This window comes from Bufo bufo, chromosome 3, assembly GCF_905171765.1.
Source record: "Bufo bufo chromosome 3, aBufBuf1.1, whole genome shotgun sequence".
NCBI classification, from domain to species: domain Eukaryota; kingdom Metazoa; phylum Chordata; class Amphibia; order Anura; family Bufonidae; genus Bufo; species Bufo bufo.
The window spans coordinates 586,452,695-586,475,188 of NC_053391.1; the positions used below are offsets into that span (position 1 = coordinate 586,452,695).

General features: G+C 35.1%; 3 protein-coding genes and 1 long non-coding RNA gene across 9 annotated transcripts in view; 3 read left to right on the forward strand and 1 right to left on the reverse strand.

The window, feature by feature from the left end:
• HOXC4 (homeobox C4) overlaps positions 1–22,494 on the forward strand; it is a 132,811-nt gene that overhangs the window by 26,897 nt on the left and 83,420 nt on the right. For 2 of the 6 annotated variants that reach the window (XR_005777727.1, XM_040425836.1), the window contains exon 1: positions 4,958–5,417. The exons of the other annotated variants lie outside the window; for them this stretch is intronic. The gene's annotated coding sequence lies outside the window, so the exon portion shown is untranslated. Of the gene's footprint in view, positions 1–4,957; positions 5,418–22,494 lie in introns of those variants that run through there. 6 annotated transcript variants of the gene reach the window in all.
• LOC120996118 lies at positions 9,565–12,878 on the reverse strand. Its single transcript, XR_005777728.1, has 2 exons — positions 11,857–12,878; positions 9,565–10,175 (listed from the first exon to the last, which is right to left on the reverse strand). It is a non-coding gene; the product is annotated as an uncharacterized LOC120996118 (long non-coding RNA).
• Positions 14,383–17,430, forward strand: HOXC6 (homeobox C6). The gene is made up of 2 exons (XM_040425833.1): positions 14,383–15,306; positions 16,316–17,430. Exons 1-2 carry the CDS (start codon positions 14,907–14,909, stop codon positions 16,618–16,620), a joined length of 705 nt encoding a protein of 234 aa, XP_040281767.1. The 5' UTR covers positions 14,383–14,906; the 3' UTR covers positions 16,621–17,430.
• HOXC5 (homeobox C5) lies at positions 19,359–21,617 on the forward strand. The gene is made up of 2 exons (XM_040425834.1): positions 19,359–19,923; positions 20,435–21,617. Exons 1-2 carry the CDS (start codon positions 19,449–19,451, stop codon positions 20,647–20,649), a joined length of 690 nt encoding a protein of 229 aa, XP_040281768.1. The 5' UTR covers positions 19,359–19,448; the 3' UTR covers positions 20,650–21,617.

Sequence of the window (22,494 nt, forward strand, 5' to 3'; positions counted from 1 at the left end):
ATAAAAAGACAGATAGGCAGACTGACAGAGAGAGAGAGAGCGAGAGAGAGAGAGAGATAGATAGATAGATAGAAAGAGGGACAGATAGATAAAAACAAACAGATAGATAGATAGATAGATAGATAGATAGATAGATAGATAGATAAATAGATAAAAGAGACAGACTGATAGACAGCCAGACAGCCAGACAAACAGATAGATAAAAAAGATAGGTAGACAGACTGATAGATGAAAAGACAGATAGGCAGACAGATAGATAAAAAGAGAGACAGATAGATACACAGACAGAAAAAAACCCCAGACAAACAGATAGATAAAAACAAATAGATAGATAGATAGATAAAGATTGATCAGCAAAAAATGAAGAACACACACTACTGGTATTCTGTAGCAGGTCGAAGTTTACTATTCACACCCAATATTCTTCATATTCAAAATTTTGTGTAATTTCAAAATGGGGAAACTTTGGATGGGTAACTGCTTGCAGTTCATATAAACACACACCCCCAGTCTCTATAATAAATAATTATCTATCTATCTATCTATCTATCTATCTATCTATCTATCTATCTATCTATCTATCTATCTTCTGTGTAGCTATGGATGGGTAACTGCTTGCAGTTTGTATAAACACATACACAAACGCTACAAGTATGTCTATAGTCTATCTATCTAATCATCTGTTGATATCTAACTAGAGGTGTTTTGATCCTTTTAAAGAAAAATAAAAAAAAGTAAAAATAAAAAAAATAAAAAGCATCCTCCAGACCTGCTCTGCACACAGGACAGAACCATGTGGTAAAGCAATAGCAGGAGGAAAATAAAACCATAAAACAGCTCCCAAAAGCTACAACAAATGTACAGTCAGGCGACGGTCATTTCCTGAAGATATCCTGGGCATATGGGCATTAAAAGGGGAAAGCAACTCAGATGAAGGGGATTTTCACAAGACTTCTTTCCTCAGTGTAACTGAAGGTGACATTCAGTTTACACCTCCAGAACTATGTAAGTGCCACACATTTCCACTCTTTCAGCTATAGGGGTTAATGGTAAAGGCAGTAAACGCAATTATTGGAGAAAAAAAATACAGCTGTGTAGTTTATTGGTGTATTGTAAAATGCATGTAAGAGAGTTCAGTCTGTCTATTAATAATAATAATAATAATAATAATAATAACATCGATAATCTATCGTCAATTCATCGTCAATTAATTTTTGTTAATCAATATGTAATAAATATTTCGACCCTTTTTATTAATAATAACTATCTGGTAAGCGTGTGTGTATACAGAAAGTTTATCTATCTATCCAGGTTCTTATTATCTGTTTATTTTCATGTTATTGCTTTTATAGCACCAATATATTTCACAGCACTTTACATACATCATCACTGGCTGGGACAGTGGACCAGTGGAGCTCTGACTATGCACAGTAAATATCTATCTATCTATCTATCTATCTATATACATACATATATGCAACTAACAGACTGGTATAGATAAAGATAGATAGATAGATAGATAGATGCGTACATACATACATATGGGTGGGTTCTCCTTTTCCTGAATTTTTTTACGTTACTGTTTTTCTGGTTGTAATTATTTATTGTTATTCTAAATATCTTACATAAATAATATTCAGTTTCTGTTTATTAGATTTTTTTTTCTTCCATCAGAGTCAGTTTTCATCTCATCACAAGAATCAGTTCTTGGGGTCGGGTTCTATTTGTATTAGACCTAACAAGTTAACCATAGGGAGAATCCTTAATAAAATTAATTAATAAAGTATCTTGTCTCAATGATACAATTGATGCAAACGTGAGAGGAAAGATAGACAGATAGATAGATAAATAGATAGATAGATAGATAGATGCAAGTACATAAATTTGTATCCCATAAAAGTAATGATCTCTTTTCTAAAGAGCAAATAATAGACATGGATGTTCATGATAGGAATCTATACAGTCCAAAAATTAGAAATACTATAATATCAATATAGTCTTTATAGCCTAATATCTAGATGCCCTGAATCTCTTCATTCATCCTTTCTTTCTTTGTGCACATTTCTCTTTGTTTTCCATATCTTACTGTATCTATCTATCTATCTATCTATCTATCTATTTTTCTTTGTATCTACTTATCTATCTATCTATCTATCTATCTATCTATCTATCTATCTATCTATCTATCTATCTTTTCTCTCATATGCATATATTCTGCAGTGGATCTGCTCTGTATGTGTTGTTATGGTCGATGCTGCCATGAATATGGGCTGTAAAGTCATGTGCATGGCCTGTATACAGCTACTAGCTGGATCATACCAACTACCCTGTATAATGGCCATAAGTTTATTGCTGATTCCACTGGATATTTGTGCTGAAGTCGACAACCACAGATACTAATCAGATTTTGTTATAATTCGATTTAATCCTTCAGTCATCTGTAATAGTCCATGGGTAGGAAACCTATTTAAAAAAAAAAAATACATATAAATAAAATATGTAATTTGGGGATGATGTGCCTTTTCACAAAGGCCTCTACAAATGATCATTGCTGCCTTTAGAAGACTGGCAATGGACCCACATAACACGCCTGAAGGAGACCAGAGAAATTCTATCAAGGCTTTTCTTTTATTAACCAATCCAAATTTCCTTCAAGACTCATTAAAGAAAAAGGGGTAATAATTCATGTAAAAGCTTAGCCAGAGCACATTGCTCATTTTCATTTAATGTACAATTTCAAACAAGGAAACATAAGCATTATATTGAGGCCATAAAACCCTGATAACACAATTTACACTATGTACTGTAGGCTGGAAATTGCCGCAAGTGCGTGAATGTACAAAACAGTAACAAAACTCTGATCATGGAAAACAAACACAAATATCTACCTATCCTTTCATTCATGTTTTGTTATCAATCTGTCTGTATCTATCTACTATCTATCTATCTATCTATCTATCTATCTATCTATCTATCTATCTATCTATCTATCTATCTATCTATCTATCTATCTATCTATCTACCCATATCTTATCTATCTATCTACTATCTATCTATCTATCTATTATCTATCTATCTATCTATCTATCTATCTACTCTTGCAATCTATCAGCTGTATGTTTGTTGTCTTTCTGTCTATGTATGTATAAACCTACCTATTTACCTATTATATTGCTGGATTGCTCTGGTGGATGACTGGTTTGTGTGTGTGTGTGTATATATATATATATATATATATATATATATACTGTATGTATATATATAGTATATATATATACATATGTACATATATAGTATACACACACACACACATATATATATATATATATATATATATATATATATATAGACACACACTAATTATTTACTTTTTTAATTACCTTATTTGTAGAAAGCTGTTCATTGGTATTTATTGCCACCTTTAGATCCCGCTACAAATGGCACTGGTAGAAGCGCTTCCTATAGAATGGATAAGCTACTTTTATGAAGGGGCAAAGCGAATTTTCGTTCCTGGTAGTCTGTTCTTTAAAGTTGAATGCGCCGTGGAGACATAAAAGCTGGTTTTGATTCAGGACGCTTCCTCTAGTTGTAACTTTTAACTACCTGTTATAAAATTTATTGGTGGTTTGTAAAACAAGAAAGGACAGTATTGCCTTCATCCGGTGCTAATACTGTCTCTCTCCCATTGTTGTCTCTGAGAGGGGGACAAGAAATCAACAATTCCCATTTCTCAGTATTTAAAAAAATAAACAAATTTTATATATATATATATATATATATATATATATATATATACACACACACACACACACACACACTCTAGAAAGTCAAACGAAATGTTGAAGGTATACATAAATCCATGTTTTAAAAATGTTCTATCTATTCATATTAATGAGGGAAAATATGTGAATTCCTTCCATTATATTAGATTATCCTTAGATTTTCTGCTTAGATATATAAGCTGTTAAAGCTTGAAATAATGTGTTTGTTGTGTCTATGTCTTATTGTGAATCTAGGTAACTGAGAATATGTATATGATGAGTGTTGTCGAGCACATTTTGTAAATAGATAGATAGATAATGGATAGATGGATGGATGGATAGATAGATAATAGATAGATAGATGCATTTGGTACATTTAGGTTAAACTTTATTTAATGTGAGGGGCAGTCAATTTTAAAGTTGTATGTATCTTTTGATGGTGAGGGTGCCCTGCATACACAACACAAAATTATAATTTAATGACATAAACATAAAAAATCCTATTAGAAAGTAAACTTTTTGAATTTGAAAGGATCGAGTTTTATTGGACGCTTTCCAGCTAATGTTTATAAATAATGGTGTATATTAGTAATATAGATCGATAGATAGATATAGAGAGATGTATATATGTCGATAGATACATAGATAGATATAGATAGATTTTGCCTGTATGGATACTCATGAGAACATACTATACTCATACAGAGAGATATCTGGCTTTTCTTCTCTGTGTACACTTGTAATTATGTATTAATCCACCTAAAGATCCAGTAGGGGAATTCGGTTCCTACAATTCCTATGTTTTTGGCACCGGTACTCCTTCTCAGGCCCTTCCAGAGATCTTGTGATCTCCTGTGTAATAAACAGATAAAATCCGCCTTCCATTTCCTATCCCCTGTTTATAAAAATCCGGCTGTAGTATAAAATACACACAAGATGCATTTGCATGAACCCTAATAAGTACGAAGGTAAAGTGAAAAAAAAAAAAAGCTATAATGAAATAATAGATAAATATGGCGTCAAGGAAAGACATTTGCACACGCCACAAAAATGCAGCACATTCTTGGTTGTTTGCAGAAAATTTACAGCTGGGCCATAAAAGTTTACGACTGAATCACAAGTTGGATTGGCCACAGGAAGTCATGTGGACTCTCCATGAACGTGAACTTTTTATTGTGGTTTCTTATACGCAGTGCTTCTCCTTATAACAGTCCTCCCAGTGCCAGGGACAGGGGATCAGCCTATCTCTATTTATTTTATAGACATTATAGATTCTATAGACATCCAGATCTTCCTTTTTCTTCTCAGCCCTGGGACTGTTGCTGGCTTGGAGGCATTTTGGAAATAATGAATTTACTGCACCTCTTGGTCGCCTCCCCCTTTTCCACCCCTAGGGGCAAAAGCCACTACATTTCCTCTGGAGCAGCACAGAATAAGGAAGCGTTGGGTTGTATATAGCTTTTTATTATTAGATGTAGATAGATTATTTTCCCTGTGCTCAGGATTTTTCTCTTTTGTCCCCACCTTATTTTTTTATTTTTTTTCCCTCCTTGTAATGTTTTCTTGAAGCTCCACACAGGCAGCATCACTGGATCAGACACAGGGAGAGAGAGAGAGAGAGAGAGAAGGGGAGAGGGAGACAGAGAGACAACATGGGTAAGTGTTCTCTTATTGGCTACATTTTCTAACTAATGATCCATAGCAATGGGTGGTAAAGAGATGGCTATATGATGTGCTGTGGCAATACTTTGATATGATCAGGTTACATGATTTGGAGTTGATTATGGGAGTGTGTATATATGTGATGTGTGGATGTAAAAGGCACATTGTACACAGTCTGTGCTGTGATGTCACTTGCTGCTTTCCTATAGATATTACTACTGCTCTGCTGTTGTTGTTGTGCCTTAGACGATCTCTGCTTGCTGTCTCATATGTGACTGTTCAGTGAGAGGTCTCTGGGCCTGCGAGAAGGGGGTGTGATGTAACAGCAACAAACCAAAGAGAGAGCTCCGCTAAGGGACTGAGGTCGGAAGCTTGAAAAAACACATGTAAAGATGATGTTAAATGAAAAATGCTAACTTTTTTTTTCCCCTCTGATATATCTGGCGTGCATGGGGGGGATGTGGGCATGCGCAGAGTGTTCAGGTGCCAATTTGTTCTGGATCAGACGCCAAGTTCAGACTGGGTTCCTTGGCAGTCACATGTTTGTTTTAAAATTACAATTTTGCTATTTTGTTAGTGAAGTGTTGGTAGAAAGAAAAGAAGAGAGAGAGAGAAAGAAAGAGAGAAAGTAAATATTTTCTAGATATATAGGTATTTATAAATGTATAAAGAAGCATTAATTGGTTGGTTTTAAAAGAAGAAGTCTCATTTGACTGTGATTTTTGTTTGGCTGAGCTATATTTAATGGTACTGAAAGTGTGTGTATGTGTGTGTATATATATATACTTGGACACATATGGAAACAGTATTTTAGTAATTAACTAATATATTTGTATGTATGTATGCCCAAAAACTTCAATTTTTTACCCGAAGTGGGAAAATAAATAAATCAAATAGATGGAAGGATAGATAGATAGATAGATAGATAGATAGATAGATAGATAGATAGATAGATAGATAAATAGACAAAGGGATAGACAGACAGCGGATAGATTAGACAGATAAATAGGTAGATAGATAGATAGATAGATAGATAGATAGATAGATAGATAGATAGATAGAATGGATTCATCCATTACAATGTATATTTTTAATTTTCAAAAATTGAAGACACACCTGACAAAAGAAAACACCTCAGATAGGTAGATAGATGATAGATAGATAGATAGATAATAGATAAATAATAGATAAATAGAGATAGAAAGAAAGAAAGATAGAACGATATATATATATATATATATATATATAGATAATAGATAGATTATAGATAGATAAATAGATAGATAAAGATAGATAGATAGATAGATAGAATAGGTAAAAAAAGACAGTAAATATGGATAGCTATATTAGGCTAGGCAATCATGGACATTTACATTTATATATTTTATCCTTTTGTCCTTTCTGTATGTAAAGATACCACTCCTAAAATAATTTTTGTGTTTAGTTTTTAACACAGATGTACTTAATATGGCTGCTTGTGATTTGCAGCTTTGTATCTGTAGGAGATTTTATGACTGGTTTGGCCTGGGAAGGAGAGAGCTCCTGAAAGCTGTACCTAACAGAGCTAGCCATTGTGCTGCTTGTGGCAGTGTGGGATCTGGTGTATCATACTGTATAGGCTGGAGGAGGAGGATATAGCTATATGCTTCATCATATATTCCCCAGCTTCATCTATTATTATAATTGCAGCTCTATTTTCTAGCCCCTCCGGCTGCAGTAATGTGAGGCCTGCTCGTTTTGAAATGCCTCAAACATTATTTCAATATATCGATTTCCCTTTGAGCTCATCCAAGGCCCATCCCTCATAAACCTGCAGCAGACAGAAACAGTTTAGATCAGGAGGGTAATGGTGATTTATACATCGTTCTCAGTTTTACAAATAAAACTCCACTGAAATAAATGACCTGTTTTACCACACAGCCAACTAGTGGAGTTTAATGAGAAAACTGGGCCATAATATAGACTGCCCTCCATGGATGTGCCCTACCAGAAGCAGACAACATAGAGAGACGTTTTCCTCATCATGTCTGCATTCACTCCTTTGAAGAGCAGTTTTAAATCACAAAAAAACAACCCTCTGATTAAGGCATTATAAACAATATTATAAAAAAATCGAGAGAGAATGGAATCACTTGAAATAAGAACTATGAATAATATAAAAAAAATTCAAAAGCAGGTAGTAATAATAATAATAATAAAAAAAAAAATATGTGCAGGGCTGCATCTCTCCTTTATTATATTATTGCCATAAATAAAATTATATTAGCTACCAGTTGAGCATGTAAAATAAATTACTAATGAAATATGTTTAAAATATTTGATAAAAATGTTTATATGTAAATATAATAATGTAATATATATATATATATATATATATATATATATATATATATATATATATATATATATATAAATCCGCAGCACTTCGTAAAAGGTGAAAAAAAATTGCTATTTATTCACACATGTCATGTAGCAACGTTTCGGTTCTCTCTCAGAACCTTTTTCAAGCCAATATATTTAATGTTGATATGTTCTATGTTATTTAAATAAAAAACGGTTTTATATAACTTGGTATAAAACTATTCTAGGATTTACCTATCTATCTATCTATCTATCTATCTATCTATCTATCTATCTATCTATTTATCTATTTATCTATTATCTATTTATTATCTATCTATCTATCTATTTGTCTATTTATCTATTATCTATTTATTATTTATCTATCTATCTATCTATCTATCTATCTATTTATCTATTTATCTATTTATCTATTATCTATTTATTATCTATCTATCTATCTATCTGTTTATCTATTTATCTATTTATCTATTATCTATTTATTATCTATCTATCTATCTATCTATTTGTCTATTTATCTATTATCTATTTATTATCTATCTATCTATCTATCTATCTATCTATCGATTATCTATCTATTATCTATCTATCTATCTATCTCTCTATCTATTATCTATCTATCTATCTATCTATCTATCTATCTATTTATCTATCTATCTATCTATCTATCTATCTCAGAGTTGCATTTATCTAGTCATCAGTGTTGGTAGACCATATAATTTCCTGCAGAAAACGTCTGGATAAGTTTTCATGTGGAATTATTTACATTGGTGTGCCATGTAATAAGCAGAAGGGGATATTTAAGCTGTCTTCACACTGCTGGCGTTTTTATAGTTTGTGCATCCATTCCAGCAGGCGTCTTGGAAATGTTCTCACAGATAGAAAACACAATTTGGTGTTAAATATTCTTGGTGTCTATGAATATTTTATGTCCTCTCGATATATTTGTTCATTTTGCTCTTTGAGGCGGCAGTAAAACGCTCAACTACAAAAATAACAGGGTATTTATTGAAGTGAGTGGTAAGTTAATAAGAGAGTGAGAGCATTGTAGCGCCTGTTCACTCCCTGTATTTATTGGAGAGATTCTCCGGATTATTTCCTTGCTTAAATCCGCTTATTAAATTTACAGTCGTAGTTTAAATGGTATAAATACAGTAATAACAATAAAAAGAACACAATGAAAAAGAATGAGTTGGATGGGATGTTGGCTATGTAAGATGTGAATAACTTTTATTAGGCCATGATCATAATGTGAACATTTAATTGAGAGGTCAAACTGTTTCTGGGCACTGGGAGTATACAGTGATATATATATATATATATATATATATATATATATATATATATATATATATATATATATCACTGTGTACTGTATAATACTGTCACATCCATGACATTCATGCATCAGTGTCTGTTATGTGGTTTGTGGTTTATTCCTATGGGGTTGTTGTTTGTTTGTTTATATACTGCCCCCAAGTGACCAAATGCTGCTAAACCAGCACTGACGCTTCCTAGGACAGGAGCCTTGCTCTCTGCTGGGTCTGTGAACGATTTCACTGCTCAACAATTGAATTCTGTGTATTTTCAGAGTGTAATTTTTGTGCTTAATAGAGGAAAGCTGCATTTGAGGGTGTGATGTAGGACAGTTTAATTAATATTGTAGTATCTAGTCTCCCAAACGTCCAGCCCTTTATGCTCCAAAATAAAGTATATGTGCATGCAATATATATAATATATTCAGATCTACAGAACGGGTAAATAATTCAAAAAGACATGATAATATATATAATGTTTTTATTATTATTTTTTTAAGCAGCATGTAAAGAAATCACGCCCCATAGAGTAGCTTCCCTGTAATCTGATACCACATATTAAAAGCAGACTATAAACTCTCATAGAATTTGGGATTGTATTGTTTACCTTAATAACAATGTTAGGCCACTCTGTGCATCAAACAAAAAATCCATATGAAAAGTATAATGGTCACATGACCAAAAACGTTGTATCATGCAGATAACAGCTGGTAGACATTCACAGTGGAGTTTGTGCCACGTGTCTGATTCTTCACCCATGTCTCTACTGTCTATCTATCTATCTCTATCTATTTCAGACTGACTTTGTCAAGATGTAGCAGAGCTGGGTTTGTCGTTTTGCAAAATCTGTTATTTTCCATAAAGCTACATTCTTAGCGAAGGTTTTCACAAGGAGATTCACAAAGCAGAACGAGTACGAGTATGAACCTGTTTTAGGGATGACATATTTTCTTGTCAAATTTCCTAATAAAAAAAAAAGTTTTGAAATGTATTCAACAAACTTTAAAATTTCAGTTTCATTCATTGGTTTAGTAACTGCAGCAGATCTTTAGTCTTCAACTGATGCAAGATTTATCTGTGGTAAAAAAAATATATATTTGCATGAATATAATTACAAAACTGAACTTTTAAAGTTCACGTGGGGTCTATAGAAAGTGCGAAAATACAATTATATGGGATTTTTTGGGATGGTATGTCTTCAACTTCATCTTCAACATATTTATACAATGTGCAATACATTCAAATAGTACCACTACCTGCGTCATTTACTGTACAAACCATATATGGTATAAACCATTTTATATATATATATATATATATATATATATATATATATATATAGCTATCTGTACCTATAGGATCTTTGCTCTCTCGCCTTATGGTACATTGGAATTTTGGCTGGAGTGTGTTTATTGCAGCACTTGTAAAGTTTATGGGAAACACATGGCAGATTCCTATGTTGTCTGTTGGATGTGGTGAAGCCTTTATTCCTAGGCTGCATTGTACTGGGAAATTTCCTAATCGTTATAATTATCTATTAGTTTTCTCTGGCTCTATACACAATGTGTTATACAAATCATTTTGCACATTTATTAAAACAAACCTGATGTATATTTTAACTCCTTCCTGTAGCCTTTAATCAGACAATATTAGTCTATCTCATTTCCTCAGACTATTTTTTTTCATCATTGGAACCCAAAGACACTTAAGAAATTACATTAGAAAGCAACCGTCTAATTAAATCAATGCATCATATTCCATACAGCATGGATTCACTTCCTAGATCCCATGTATTTCAGAGGATGCACTGAACATCACCAGGCAGTGTAGATACCCCAAGTTCTTTAATGATATTAATAAGCCAGTAGAGATCCCGGGACAGCAGCCTGCAGCTTTAACTAGGTCATAAATAAGTAAATGCAATGAAGGCAGGGCTGTAAATTACTTATAGAAATTAAAAAGGTGAAACAAAGGTGCTCAGTGTTTATATCCCAAGTATGTGATGTCCAGTAATACAACTCAGCATTAATTACAGGGACTTAGCAAGTCTATTTGCAGATTCAATCTATTATTTATAGTGTACAGGGAATGCACCAGGTAGCCTTTACTTCATGTGTGGATAGATAGACACATAGACAGACAAATAAACCTCACACACAACTATATATATATATATATGTATATATATACACACACACGCACAAATAATTACATGCAGTCGTTAGCTCATTAAGGAATGTGACCAAATACATGCAGTTTAAGTGCTGAAACCATCAAGGAACTTGTGTCCCCGAAGCTATAAGTCCCCCCTCAATATCCTTGCCACTGTTTCCTTTCTTTAATTGGAAAGGATATAGAAAACACGTGTGTAGAGGCAATTATTCTACCTTATTTTCCATCAAGATCATTCCGCCAATTAGAGAAACTAAGGTACAAACACATTGATTATTCCGTATTATACTGGAGAGAAAAAAGTTAGACCCCTAAAAAATAACAGACAGGAAGACAGACATGTAGATAGATAGATAGATAAAAAGATAGAAAGACATATAGATAAATAGACAAACATACAGATAGATAAAGATAGATAAATAGATATATAGATATAGACAGATATCATGATAGACAGATGATTATAGATGATATATAGATAGATAGCTAGATAGATAGATAGTATAAATAGATAGCTAGATAGATAGATAGATAGATAAAATAAATAGATAGATAGTTAAGACAGATAGAGGAAGTATTCTTACCTGCACATCCAGGGTATGGGAGTGATATGTTTTGCAGTCAGTGTTTGTATAAGATTAAACCTTTAGGGGAACATTAGAGAATAAAGCCACAAGTCAAAAGTACAGATCTCTGGGATTGCTCCACAAACATCTGTTCCTTTATATTCTGCTGACTGTACACAATACATGTATAGAGCAGATTATATACCTCAGAGGCAATTACACACCAACATGCAGAACAGGATTGGAAGCAATGCTCAAAGTTTTTTTTAGCAAGGTAACCAAAACTAGTTGTGCACAGTAGCCAAGGCATAGTAGTAGAAGAGGCTGAAAGTCTTATTGAGGGGGCTTAAAACTTTTTTTCTCTTCCAATATGCTGAGATGAAATAATGAAATCAGGGCTTCTCTTTGTTGCTGGAAGTTCCATGTGCTAGTAGCCAGTTTTCTTCTCCCCATAAATCGAGCAGAGCTTTAAGCCTTGCCCTTTGCTTATAGATGCAATAAAACACTTAACTTTCTCTTGTGAGAGAAGGAAGCGTCATTATTATAGCCCAGAGCTGCCTCATTCCAAGTACCACGTCCTTTCCCCTACCTAAAATAATCCCTGCACATTCACAGAAAAAGAATAAAAAGGTGCTTCTATTCTGTATAGGAAGAAAAAAAATACCTTTTTAGAAATATCATAACAAGGGTAGATGTAGAGTGAGAGCCTGAAAGGAGTCTGGTTTTACAGCAAAGCCCCAATCATGCTGCACAATACCTAAAAGATAAGCTGATAAAGAGGACAATAAAATAAGACAATATATATCAAACGGATTTGTAGCCAAGTGTTTCCTGAAAAGACACAAATCGGCTACATACAAGAACATCAGCAGCAAGAACAACCACAATAACACAATACACCAAATAATAATAATAATAATAATAATAATATAGCACAGTCATACAGCTATGTTTGTGTGTATATTTTAGATAAAAATACAAGCATCTATCTATCAATTTACACTCAGACACATAGACACATGCATATTATAATGTATATCAAGACACACATATATATATATATATATATATATATATATATATATATATATATATATATAAACTATGCCTACCCACATAAGTGGTAGTTCTAACCCCCAAATTAAAAAAAGCAGATATTATACAAACCTTATTTGTAGTATAGGGGAAATTTATAGATCCCACACTTTTCTTGTATCATCTCAGCCTCAAATGGTCCCTTTATTTGTCTAAAACTTTATTTTGTGCAGTTGCTGCACTCGGGGGACTGCTGGTGTTCTACCAGGGCAATAAACGACCCCTGGATACGTCTGTTCCCATCTTTATGGCTTTACAGCCACCATTTCGCTTTGTTGGTCACAGGAAAAAGATCGTAAAATCCTTCAGCATCCGGGTTTCTCTTCAACCCTGAAAAAATATTGCTTTTTTTTTGTAACTTTCCACAAATAGTGGCCATTAGGAATTTCTTCTAAAACCAGAGCAGTGTTCTAGCAACTGCAACGCAATGCCATTGTCCATGGCATGCAGCTGTGGTATCAGCCCTGGTAGTATTAGTATTAATGAAGAAGCATTTGTATATTTATCCCATCTGGATAATGAAATCTTGTCATTTTAATAAACAAGGTGACTTTAGATGGGTGGAAGAATATGCATTTTACAGCTCTGACCTCTTCTGCAGCATTTTAATTCCAGTCATCTCATTAGACCTTTGCAATTTACTAAACCTCGCAGATCACACTTGAAAACCAATGTAATTATAAATCAGCCAAGCAAAGAATAAAATAGGGATCAAACACAGCATATGTGGTGGTGGTAGAGAGTGAGGTGGTGGGGACAAGTATGGCATAGTGTCAGTGAATAGAGTAAATGAAGGCGACATACATTCCCTGAATAATTGTATTAATCTGTGCTAATGAATGGCACAGTCCAGGTTGGTTATACAATACTGTATATGTGTGTATAGGTAGGTGATAAAATACTGTATATGTGTATAGGTAGGTTATACAGTACTGTATATGTGTGCAGGTAGGTTATACAGTACTGTGTATGTGTGTAGGTAGGTTATACAGTACTGTATATGTGTGTAGGTAGGTTATTCAATACTGTATATGTGTCTGTAGGTAGGTTATTCAATACTGTATATGTGTCTGTAGGTAGGTTATTCAATACTGTATATGTGTGTAGGTAGGTTATTCAATACTGTATATGTGTGTAGGTAGGGTATACAATATTGTATATGTTTGTGTAGGTGGGTTACACAATACAAAACTGTATAGGTCTGTAAAATATAAATGTATATACTCGTGTGAATAAATATATGGATTTATCTATATCTATCTGGTATCTATCTTTCTATCTATTTATCTATCTACCAACACATACATATATTTATTATTTTCACTAAAATATATATATATATATATATATATATACATACATATGTATGACATATATCAAAATATTCTACATAACACACATATATTTACACACAGACAATATATTTCCCTCGTGAACATGAAGCTTGATATAAAATTAATTTCTGCATGTGTAATCAGATGCATGCACATGAAGATCGCCCTGTATATTGTGATGTTCCCCCCATAGGACGAGCCTGTTTCTTGTCTGCTAAGTTCCCAATGCTTGTGCATACATTAGATTCTATTAAGAACAAAGTGAATTTCTATGGGAATAAAATGCAAATCAGCTGCAAGCTCCTGCGCCCCAGAGCTCCGCGAGGATACGTTTTTTTTTTTTCTTCTCTCTCTCCCTTATTTCATTTTATTTTTCCTCCTCCCAATAACTAATTTGATCTTTGTAATTCCAAGACTTTACTTTGAATGTATATACTTCCAACTGGGGAATCAACACAAGCAAAACCAATTTTTTCCTCTCTTGACATGTCGCCTCCTATTGGCTGCAGGCGGGTCAGCTGACTTTGTCATTTTGTCTGTCCTGGAGTGGAGCCGTCCCTATAACAATCTAGTTCAGACTACAAACTGGAGACAGAAATAAATATTAAAGAAATCTTACAGGCAGGTAAAGGAGAAGATATGAATTCCTATTTCACCAACCCCTCTTTATCCTGCCATTTAGCGAGTGGCCAAGAAGTCCTCCCCAATGTGGCCCTTAATTCCACTGCCTATGACCCTGTTAGGCATTTCTCCACTTATGGAGCAGCCGTTGCTCAAAATAGGATCTACTCTTCTCCATTTTACACCCCGCAAGATAATGTTGTTTTCAGCTCCAGCCGAGGCCCCTATGAGTATGGATCTAATGCATTTTACCAGGACAAGGACATGCTTACTAGCTGCAGGCAGAACTCTATGGGACACAATACACAGACTTCCATTGCACAGGATTTTAACAGTGACCAAAACAGATCCAGTGTCCAGGAACAGAAAACCAGCATCCAGATCTACCCATGGATGCAGCGCATGAACTCCCACAGTGGTAAGTTTTACAGCTTGCACATATAAATTACATAAACTCAACCATCTTTACGATCATCTCCCCAGCAGAACAGGCTCAGCTCCTTTTTTATGGCCTCGTAAAAGCCATAAACTAGTTCCTTTCACAGTTGCCGTTATAGGCCTTTTATTTGTTAAGTTGTAGCGAGCAAATCTGGCTTGTTATGTGCTTTCTAATTAAAAGACGCTGCAAAGATCTGCTATAAAGTTCAACCAGCTCTGCTTTCCTTACGGGGCGGCAAGAGTTAAACGCAGATACCTTTCCTTATATTAAGTAATAGATAGAAACTTTTTTTTTTTTTTTTTAATTTTTGGTAATGTTATTTATGGATTGATTGCACTTTTACAGGCAGTTAGTTCACACAGCGAAGGGATAGAGTTAATGTTTGTGTCTATATATTTAATTTAAATATTGATAGTATTAATTAAAACATTTATATTTGCTTAAATATCAGTGTAATGAAAATAGAAAATATGCTAATTGTAAATTAAATATTGCAGTATAGACAAAGAGAGATAGATTGATAGGTAGATAGATATAAGATAGATACATAGATAGATGGATAATATATATATATATATATATGAGATAGATAGATAGATAGATAGATAGATAGATATGAGATAGATATATAAATAGATATATAGATATGAGATAGATACATAGATAGATGGATAATAGATATATATATAGATATGAGATAGATATGAGCTGAGATAGATAGATAGATAGATAGATAGATAGATAAATAGATACTGTAGATAGATAGATAGACAGATAGATAAATTGGAGATGAGACTGGGAGGATGTGAGGTAGCATACTTTGAAAGTATATTTTAATATTCAGTATACAGGACTATATCCACATGGAAGCTGAGCCTGTAGGGTGGGCTAGCAGTGCAGTTATGGGGGCTGCAGGTCCTCTCTGGGCGGTTATGGGGTTCTTCTTCTTACTAATGATCCTCAGTATATCTTGTGTCTGATTCCCTAGGGGTGGGCTATGGCACGGACAGAAGGCGAGGTCGCCAGATCTACTCCCGTTATCAGACCCTGGAGCTGGAGAAGGAATTCCACTTCAATCGCTATCTGACCAGGCGCAGGAGGATTGAGATCGCCAATGCACTTTGCTTAACAGAGCGTCAGATCAAAATATGGTTCCAAAACAGGAGGATGAAGTGGAAAAAGGAGAGTAACCTGACTTCTACCCTGACTGGGGGCAACGGGGGATCTGCTGACAGCCTGACCGGGGGTAAGGAGGAGAAGCAAGAGAACACAGAAGAACAGCCCAAAGAGTGAGTGAATGGGGGGCTTCCACCAGCATCCCCCCTCTCACCTCGCCGTCCCCCCTCCTTCCCAGCTGGCAGAATTCATATGGATGGGCTGCATTATGGAAACAAAATATATAAATATATGAAAATATATATCTACACATCTCTTTCTAGAGCCAAAAGTGGACTAGCAATCCAGTGGAGGAGAAGGACAACTAGAAGTTTGCTAGCTCTGGCCAGTTTTTTTTTGTGATCCACCATTATGGCTTTGAGTCTCTCTCTGTGATGTTGTTTCTCCAACTTTAACTTAAAAACAAAAAAAAAACAGTATTCCAAAAAGTCTCACATTTCCTTGTACAAGAACCATTGCCTGCAAACACAAGGGAGAAGAAGACTTTGCCTGTGTGTGTTGTGTGCTGTGTGATGGGATGGACCCAGCACAGATCAAATGTGAAGAGCTCTCCCCAAGAAACTGTCCTCTTGCCCCCTCTGTGCCCTTTTGAGCCACGTCCATGCAGCATTTCCCCTCATAGCCTGACTGTATTATTTGGATGATCCTCCATATTCCATACTGTGACAGTTCCCGTGTGAACCTGATTTCTCATTGTGCCGTGGTGTCAGTATTCCTATTTATGTCAGCACTGCAATGTCCAGTAGTAGCTCGTAAAATGAAGTTTCATAGCTGTAGAATAATGGTTTCATTCTGTGTCTCACTGACCATGTATAAAGATCACGTCCTATGGACAAACTGTTGAGTATTTAATAAAGTTGATATTATTTTTATGTGCTGTTCTATGTATTTTTTTATTTCCTGGAAATACCCAGCATTTTACTAGTGTGTGTGTGCTTGCAAGGACAGAGGCTGTCTCTCCTTTGTGTAAAGTCACAAAACCCCCTGTATCTTCTATCACTGCCATCCAGGCGACATAGCACAATAAAGCTATATTATTCTTCAGTCAGGATAACTTCCTAAACACGTGTACTGTCTGGCTGCTATCAACAAGCCACTGTCCTTGCACTCCATTGTCAGCTTCTCCATATTATCCAAAGGCTAGGCATAAGCAGAGTATTTTCATAAAAAACTAGCAGCCCAAGAAATCCACAATGCACGCATAAAGACCAAATGAGAGTATAATACAAGTTAGCATCATGTACAGAAAGAAAGCAGGATTATTTTTGTGCTGTCACACAGGCATATAACACACTTTACTTACATAGGCTACCTATAAAAGCTATATTGACCATTAATATTAAATCTTCAAGAGAGGAGGGAATTAAAAGCACCACAGTATTTATCAGAATGATAGAGATATTATTCCAATAGAGCTACAGAAAAGAAGCTTCAGTTTATTCATTGAGTATTTGTAAACAATGAAACAAAAAATAAATAATAATAATAAAAAACACATAAATAGCTTGTTAGAAAGATAGCTAGACTGATAAATAGATAGATAGATAGAAAGATAGATAGAAAGATAGATAAAGATAGAAAGAGATAGAAAGATAGATAAAGATATAAAGAGACAGAAATGTAAATATGTATAAATATCTTACATACAGAAAACCGAAGTATTCCTACAAGAAAAAATGAACTATCCCTATAAATTTAGGCTCTGCAGTCAATAAGTGTAATATATATATATATATATATATATATATATATATATATATATATATATATACACACACACACACTTTTTCCCCTTAATCCTTAATCTATACGACTATCTCCCCCCTCTATAGCAGCAGCCTTAATAAAAGAAGCTGGGATATATATAACCAGGACTTGTATTTGCATTTTTTGATCTTCCAAGCACAACAACAAAAAATGCAGAGACCAGAACTTTCACTCCAGTGATCAAAACCACAGCCATTTATTGCACACGTATGTTTGGGAGATGCCTCCCTAGATAAGAAATCTACTGCATTTCAACGAACCAGACCAGAAAACAGACTGAACAAAGCCATCTACATGGCTGACATTCTATTTACACACGTGTCTTATCTGATGGGGGTTATACCTGCAAATATAAATCACAGGGATTGGCGGGTATATTGAAATATTATAGTTTATCTATAAACCCACTCCCCCCCCCCCCCCCAACCCATTCTATAAAATATAAGTCCCCTTAAAGTCTCCTTTAAAGGCAGGCTGTTAGATTCCTGGTGGGTCCCATTTCATAAAAAAAACGGATTAAATGACATCATAGGTGCAATGAATCCATGTTAATTGGATAATTAAATGTATCTGTTCTATTAATATAAACCACATTCGGATTCATGGCAGGGATGAGAAAATAAGAGGAAAATGCCATGTTATTATTATTTTTTTTCAATAGGAGCCTTGGGTAAAATCTGCAGCCATTAAATCCCTTGTTCAATTGGTGGTCAACCACCACTGTAATAAATTATTCACGTCGGGATATAGTTATAAAAATACAAGTTATGCGAGTCAACCATTGACCTATCACACCAATGGTGGTTCGTCCATGTTTAGCAGCAGGTGCTGTACCACCCGACTGGCACCAGGTGACGCTGTGGCCTCATTGTCTTCTTTTCCTTCTTGGGGCCTTGAGTTTGTTCTGCCAACATATCAGATACGTTTCACAGGCTTCCATCAATAACCTCCCGGGGTCATCAAGCCAAATTTATGACTGGCCAACAGAGTCACGTGACTCTATTTAAACATCCCATATTTGGGCAGAGCACATAGAATAAAGAAAGAGGATTCCCCAGCTATAAATTCTGCACTTTAGAGAACAAAACCCCTGAACTTCAAAGGGCCACAAATCAAGGCTAATCAAAGGGTGCAAAAAATAATAATACTAATAATAATCATCATCAGCAGCAGCAGCTATGAGCTCATACGTAGCCAATTCATTCTATAAGCAAAGTCCAAATGTTCCTGCCTATTCCATGCAAAGTTATGGGAATTATGGATCTGTATCCGAGGTCCCTTCATCCAGGTATTGCTACAGTGGGTTGGATCTGAGCATTACATTCCCATCTCCTGGTTCTTCAAACTCTCTAAACGGTCTGGAAATGCCTTCAAACCCCACAAGTAACTCTGACCGGCCTTCCTGTACTGTCATGGGCTCTGCTGGGCACACTCTGGGCAGAGGAGATCAGGGTGCCCTAAGCCCTGGGATTTACAATCAAAAAACCGGGAGCACTTCGTTGGAGGACAGATCTAAAGGGATTGAGAACATCAAAGCAGAGCCGGTACAAAGCACCCCACAAGGACAGCAACAACCCCAGCAGGGGCAGCCACAGCAGCAGCAGCAGCCACCCCAAATATACCCCTGGATGACCAAACTGCATATGAGCCATGGTAAACTTTCACTTCTCGCTTTTTGTTTCATAGGGGGTTTTTTTTTTGCATTGGTTTTTATAGGCCATGCGGGGCAAATAATAAAAAAAAACTGAGGTCGTAAATTTTACGACTTAGGCATCAATTGCTCGTAAAACTGTCCACTAAAAGGCTTACAGGCTATAGACGTTCAAATTTATGACAGCATAATTGGATCATAGAAACAAAACGTGGAGAAAAGACAATAATTTCATTTTTAGGGGGCAGAATAAAAAGATTTTTCTTACAAAAAAATAATATATATATAGGTTTATTTATTTCATTTGGCTAGAGATTGCAGTGGTGGGGTTTTATGCATTGGGGTTGTGTTATTTTTAATTGCATGTTTTTTTTTGTTGTTGCAACAATGTATTAGTTTGTATAGTGCCTTAGTGCAGGGGGTTATTTTCCTAACGTGTAGGATTTTTTTAAGGGTCCTTTTATTTATCCCCATTTTTAAAATATTGACCCCCGACTCCCTTCTCCCCTCTAGAAACTGATGGCAAACGTTCCCGGACGAGCTACACTCGCTACCAAACCCTGGAACTTGAGAAAGAATTCCATTTTAACAGATACCTGACTCGTCGCAGGCGCATCGAAATCGCCAACAATCTATGTTTAAACGAGAGGCAGATCAAGATCTGGTTCCAGAACCGAAGAATGAAGTGGAAGAAGGATTCCAAAGTCAAAACCAAAGACTCCCTTTAAAAAAGGAACCTCGAAGGAGCTTAGATATTTAATCTTACTTTTACTACATCTACTTTCAGAAACTTTTTATTTTCCCTTTTTTTGGTATGAGGGGGAGGTGGAAGAGATCAAAAGAAGGTAAAATCTTGACTGATCTCCCATAGGATCCCCCCCACTCATGTATAGATTGTGTATAGATCTGTATTTTGTCCATGAAGTGTATTCTTTTTGACCAATTTGAGTCTCAAGGTGGAGTAAAAAAAAAAATAATAATTCTCTAGGCAGCTCCTTGCTTCAGTTTACACGTCCAGGCTGTATTGTATAGACTTGCAATCTGTCCAGGGTCAAGGAAAGTTCTTTAGAAAAAAAAAATGCTAATTGGGCTACTGGGCTGAAAGGGCAGGCAAAGTGTGGCTGTATTATATTGTGCTTATTATACTAGGGGGGTCGATGACCAGTTAGATGGGGGGAAATATAAAGGGAAAAGGGCACAAGGCTAAAGTTTCAAGCTGAAACTTTCCTATTTGTTATATAGAGTATTGTAGGTACACACTAGACTGTGTGTACATCCTGATATTCCGTCCATGCACTTGTATAGTCCCCATAATGTCACTATTATTCCAAGTGAACTTGTTCTTTTATGTCCCATTGATAGATAGCATTTCTGTTCTCTTTTCTTTTGGGTCAGAACCGTCCACATCTTCTCCCACTCCGGTACACTATGGTATCATTTGTCTTTTTGTGCAGGATCCATTACAATTGGAGGGGCATGATGGAGGGGACAGTAGGACTTGTTTTTTTCCCCCAGTGTAATTTATTGTATTTTGTTGTTGTTTTTTTATGCTTTTATTTCCGAGTGTATAAAGCCACGATTTGTACGTCATCGTTTTAATATCCTTCCTAGTCAGTTCTACTCAATAATGTAAACTCATATATTTATTGCTTTCAATTTCATATGTGAGAAATCATGAATCCTATATTTTGTCATATTGAATAAACTGCAAGTAATATAACAGTTGAACTGAATATCAAACTCTATCTTTGCTTTCACAATCATTTTTTAAGGGGGGGGAGGGGGTATGTGACAGCTTTTCTGTCACAGAGGTTTAATATAGAACATCCCATGTGTCTTTGGTAATTTTTGGGATCAGTATTAAATATGGAGGGCAATCTAAATGTATACATTTTATAAGTAAATGGGGCCTAACTGACTAAACGTGAAGGAGCTAATGATATTTGCATATTTATGTGTGGCTGATTCACCTACACACATAAACCTCTGAACACAGCTGATGTAGCAGTGCTGAGACTGTCATTGGCAATTTGGCAACATATATGACTGCTGGTAAACATACATGGTGCACAGATAAAGAAATAGATACATAGCAAATCTATCTCTGCTCTGTGTGTCCATCTTTGTATCTGTTTATCTATCTATCAACATAGTATCTATCTGTCTATCTATCTTGAGTCTATCTATCTATTATCTATCTATCTATCTATCTATCTATCTATCTATCTATCTATCTATCTATCTATCTATCTATCTATCCGACATACTAAGTAATATGGCCCAAAATATCTTCATTCCTCTGGGTGACAGGAACACCCTTTATAGAAGATCAGCTCTAATCTGGAAATATATATTTATACATATGAAAAGGACATACCTGGGAATGACCTTTGATCCTGAAATTTCTGTTCCAGAGTCCCAAGCAAATATCATGACCTGTATTATAAAACTAACCCAAAGTGCTGAAGGTATAAACCCCTCACACAGCCAAAATTGTTCTCTTGGTGTGTAAATTTCACCTCAAGACTGGAGTCCTGAGAAAATGATTCCATTGTGTTATCTGCAATCTGGCC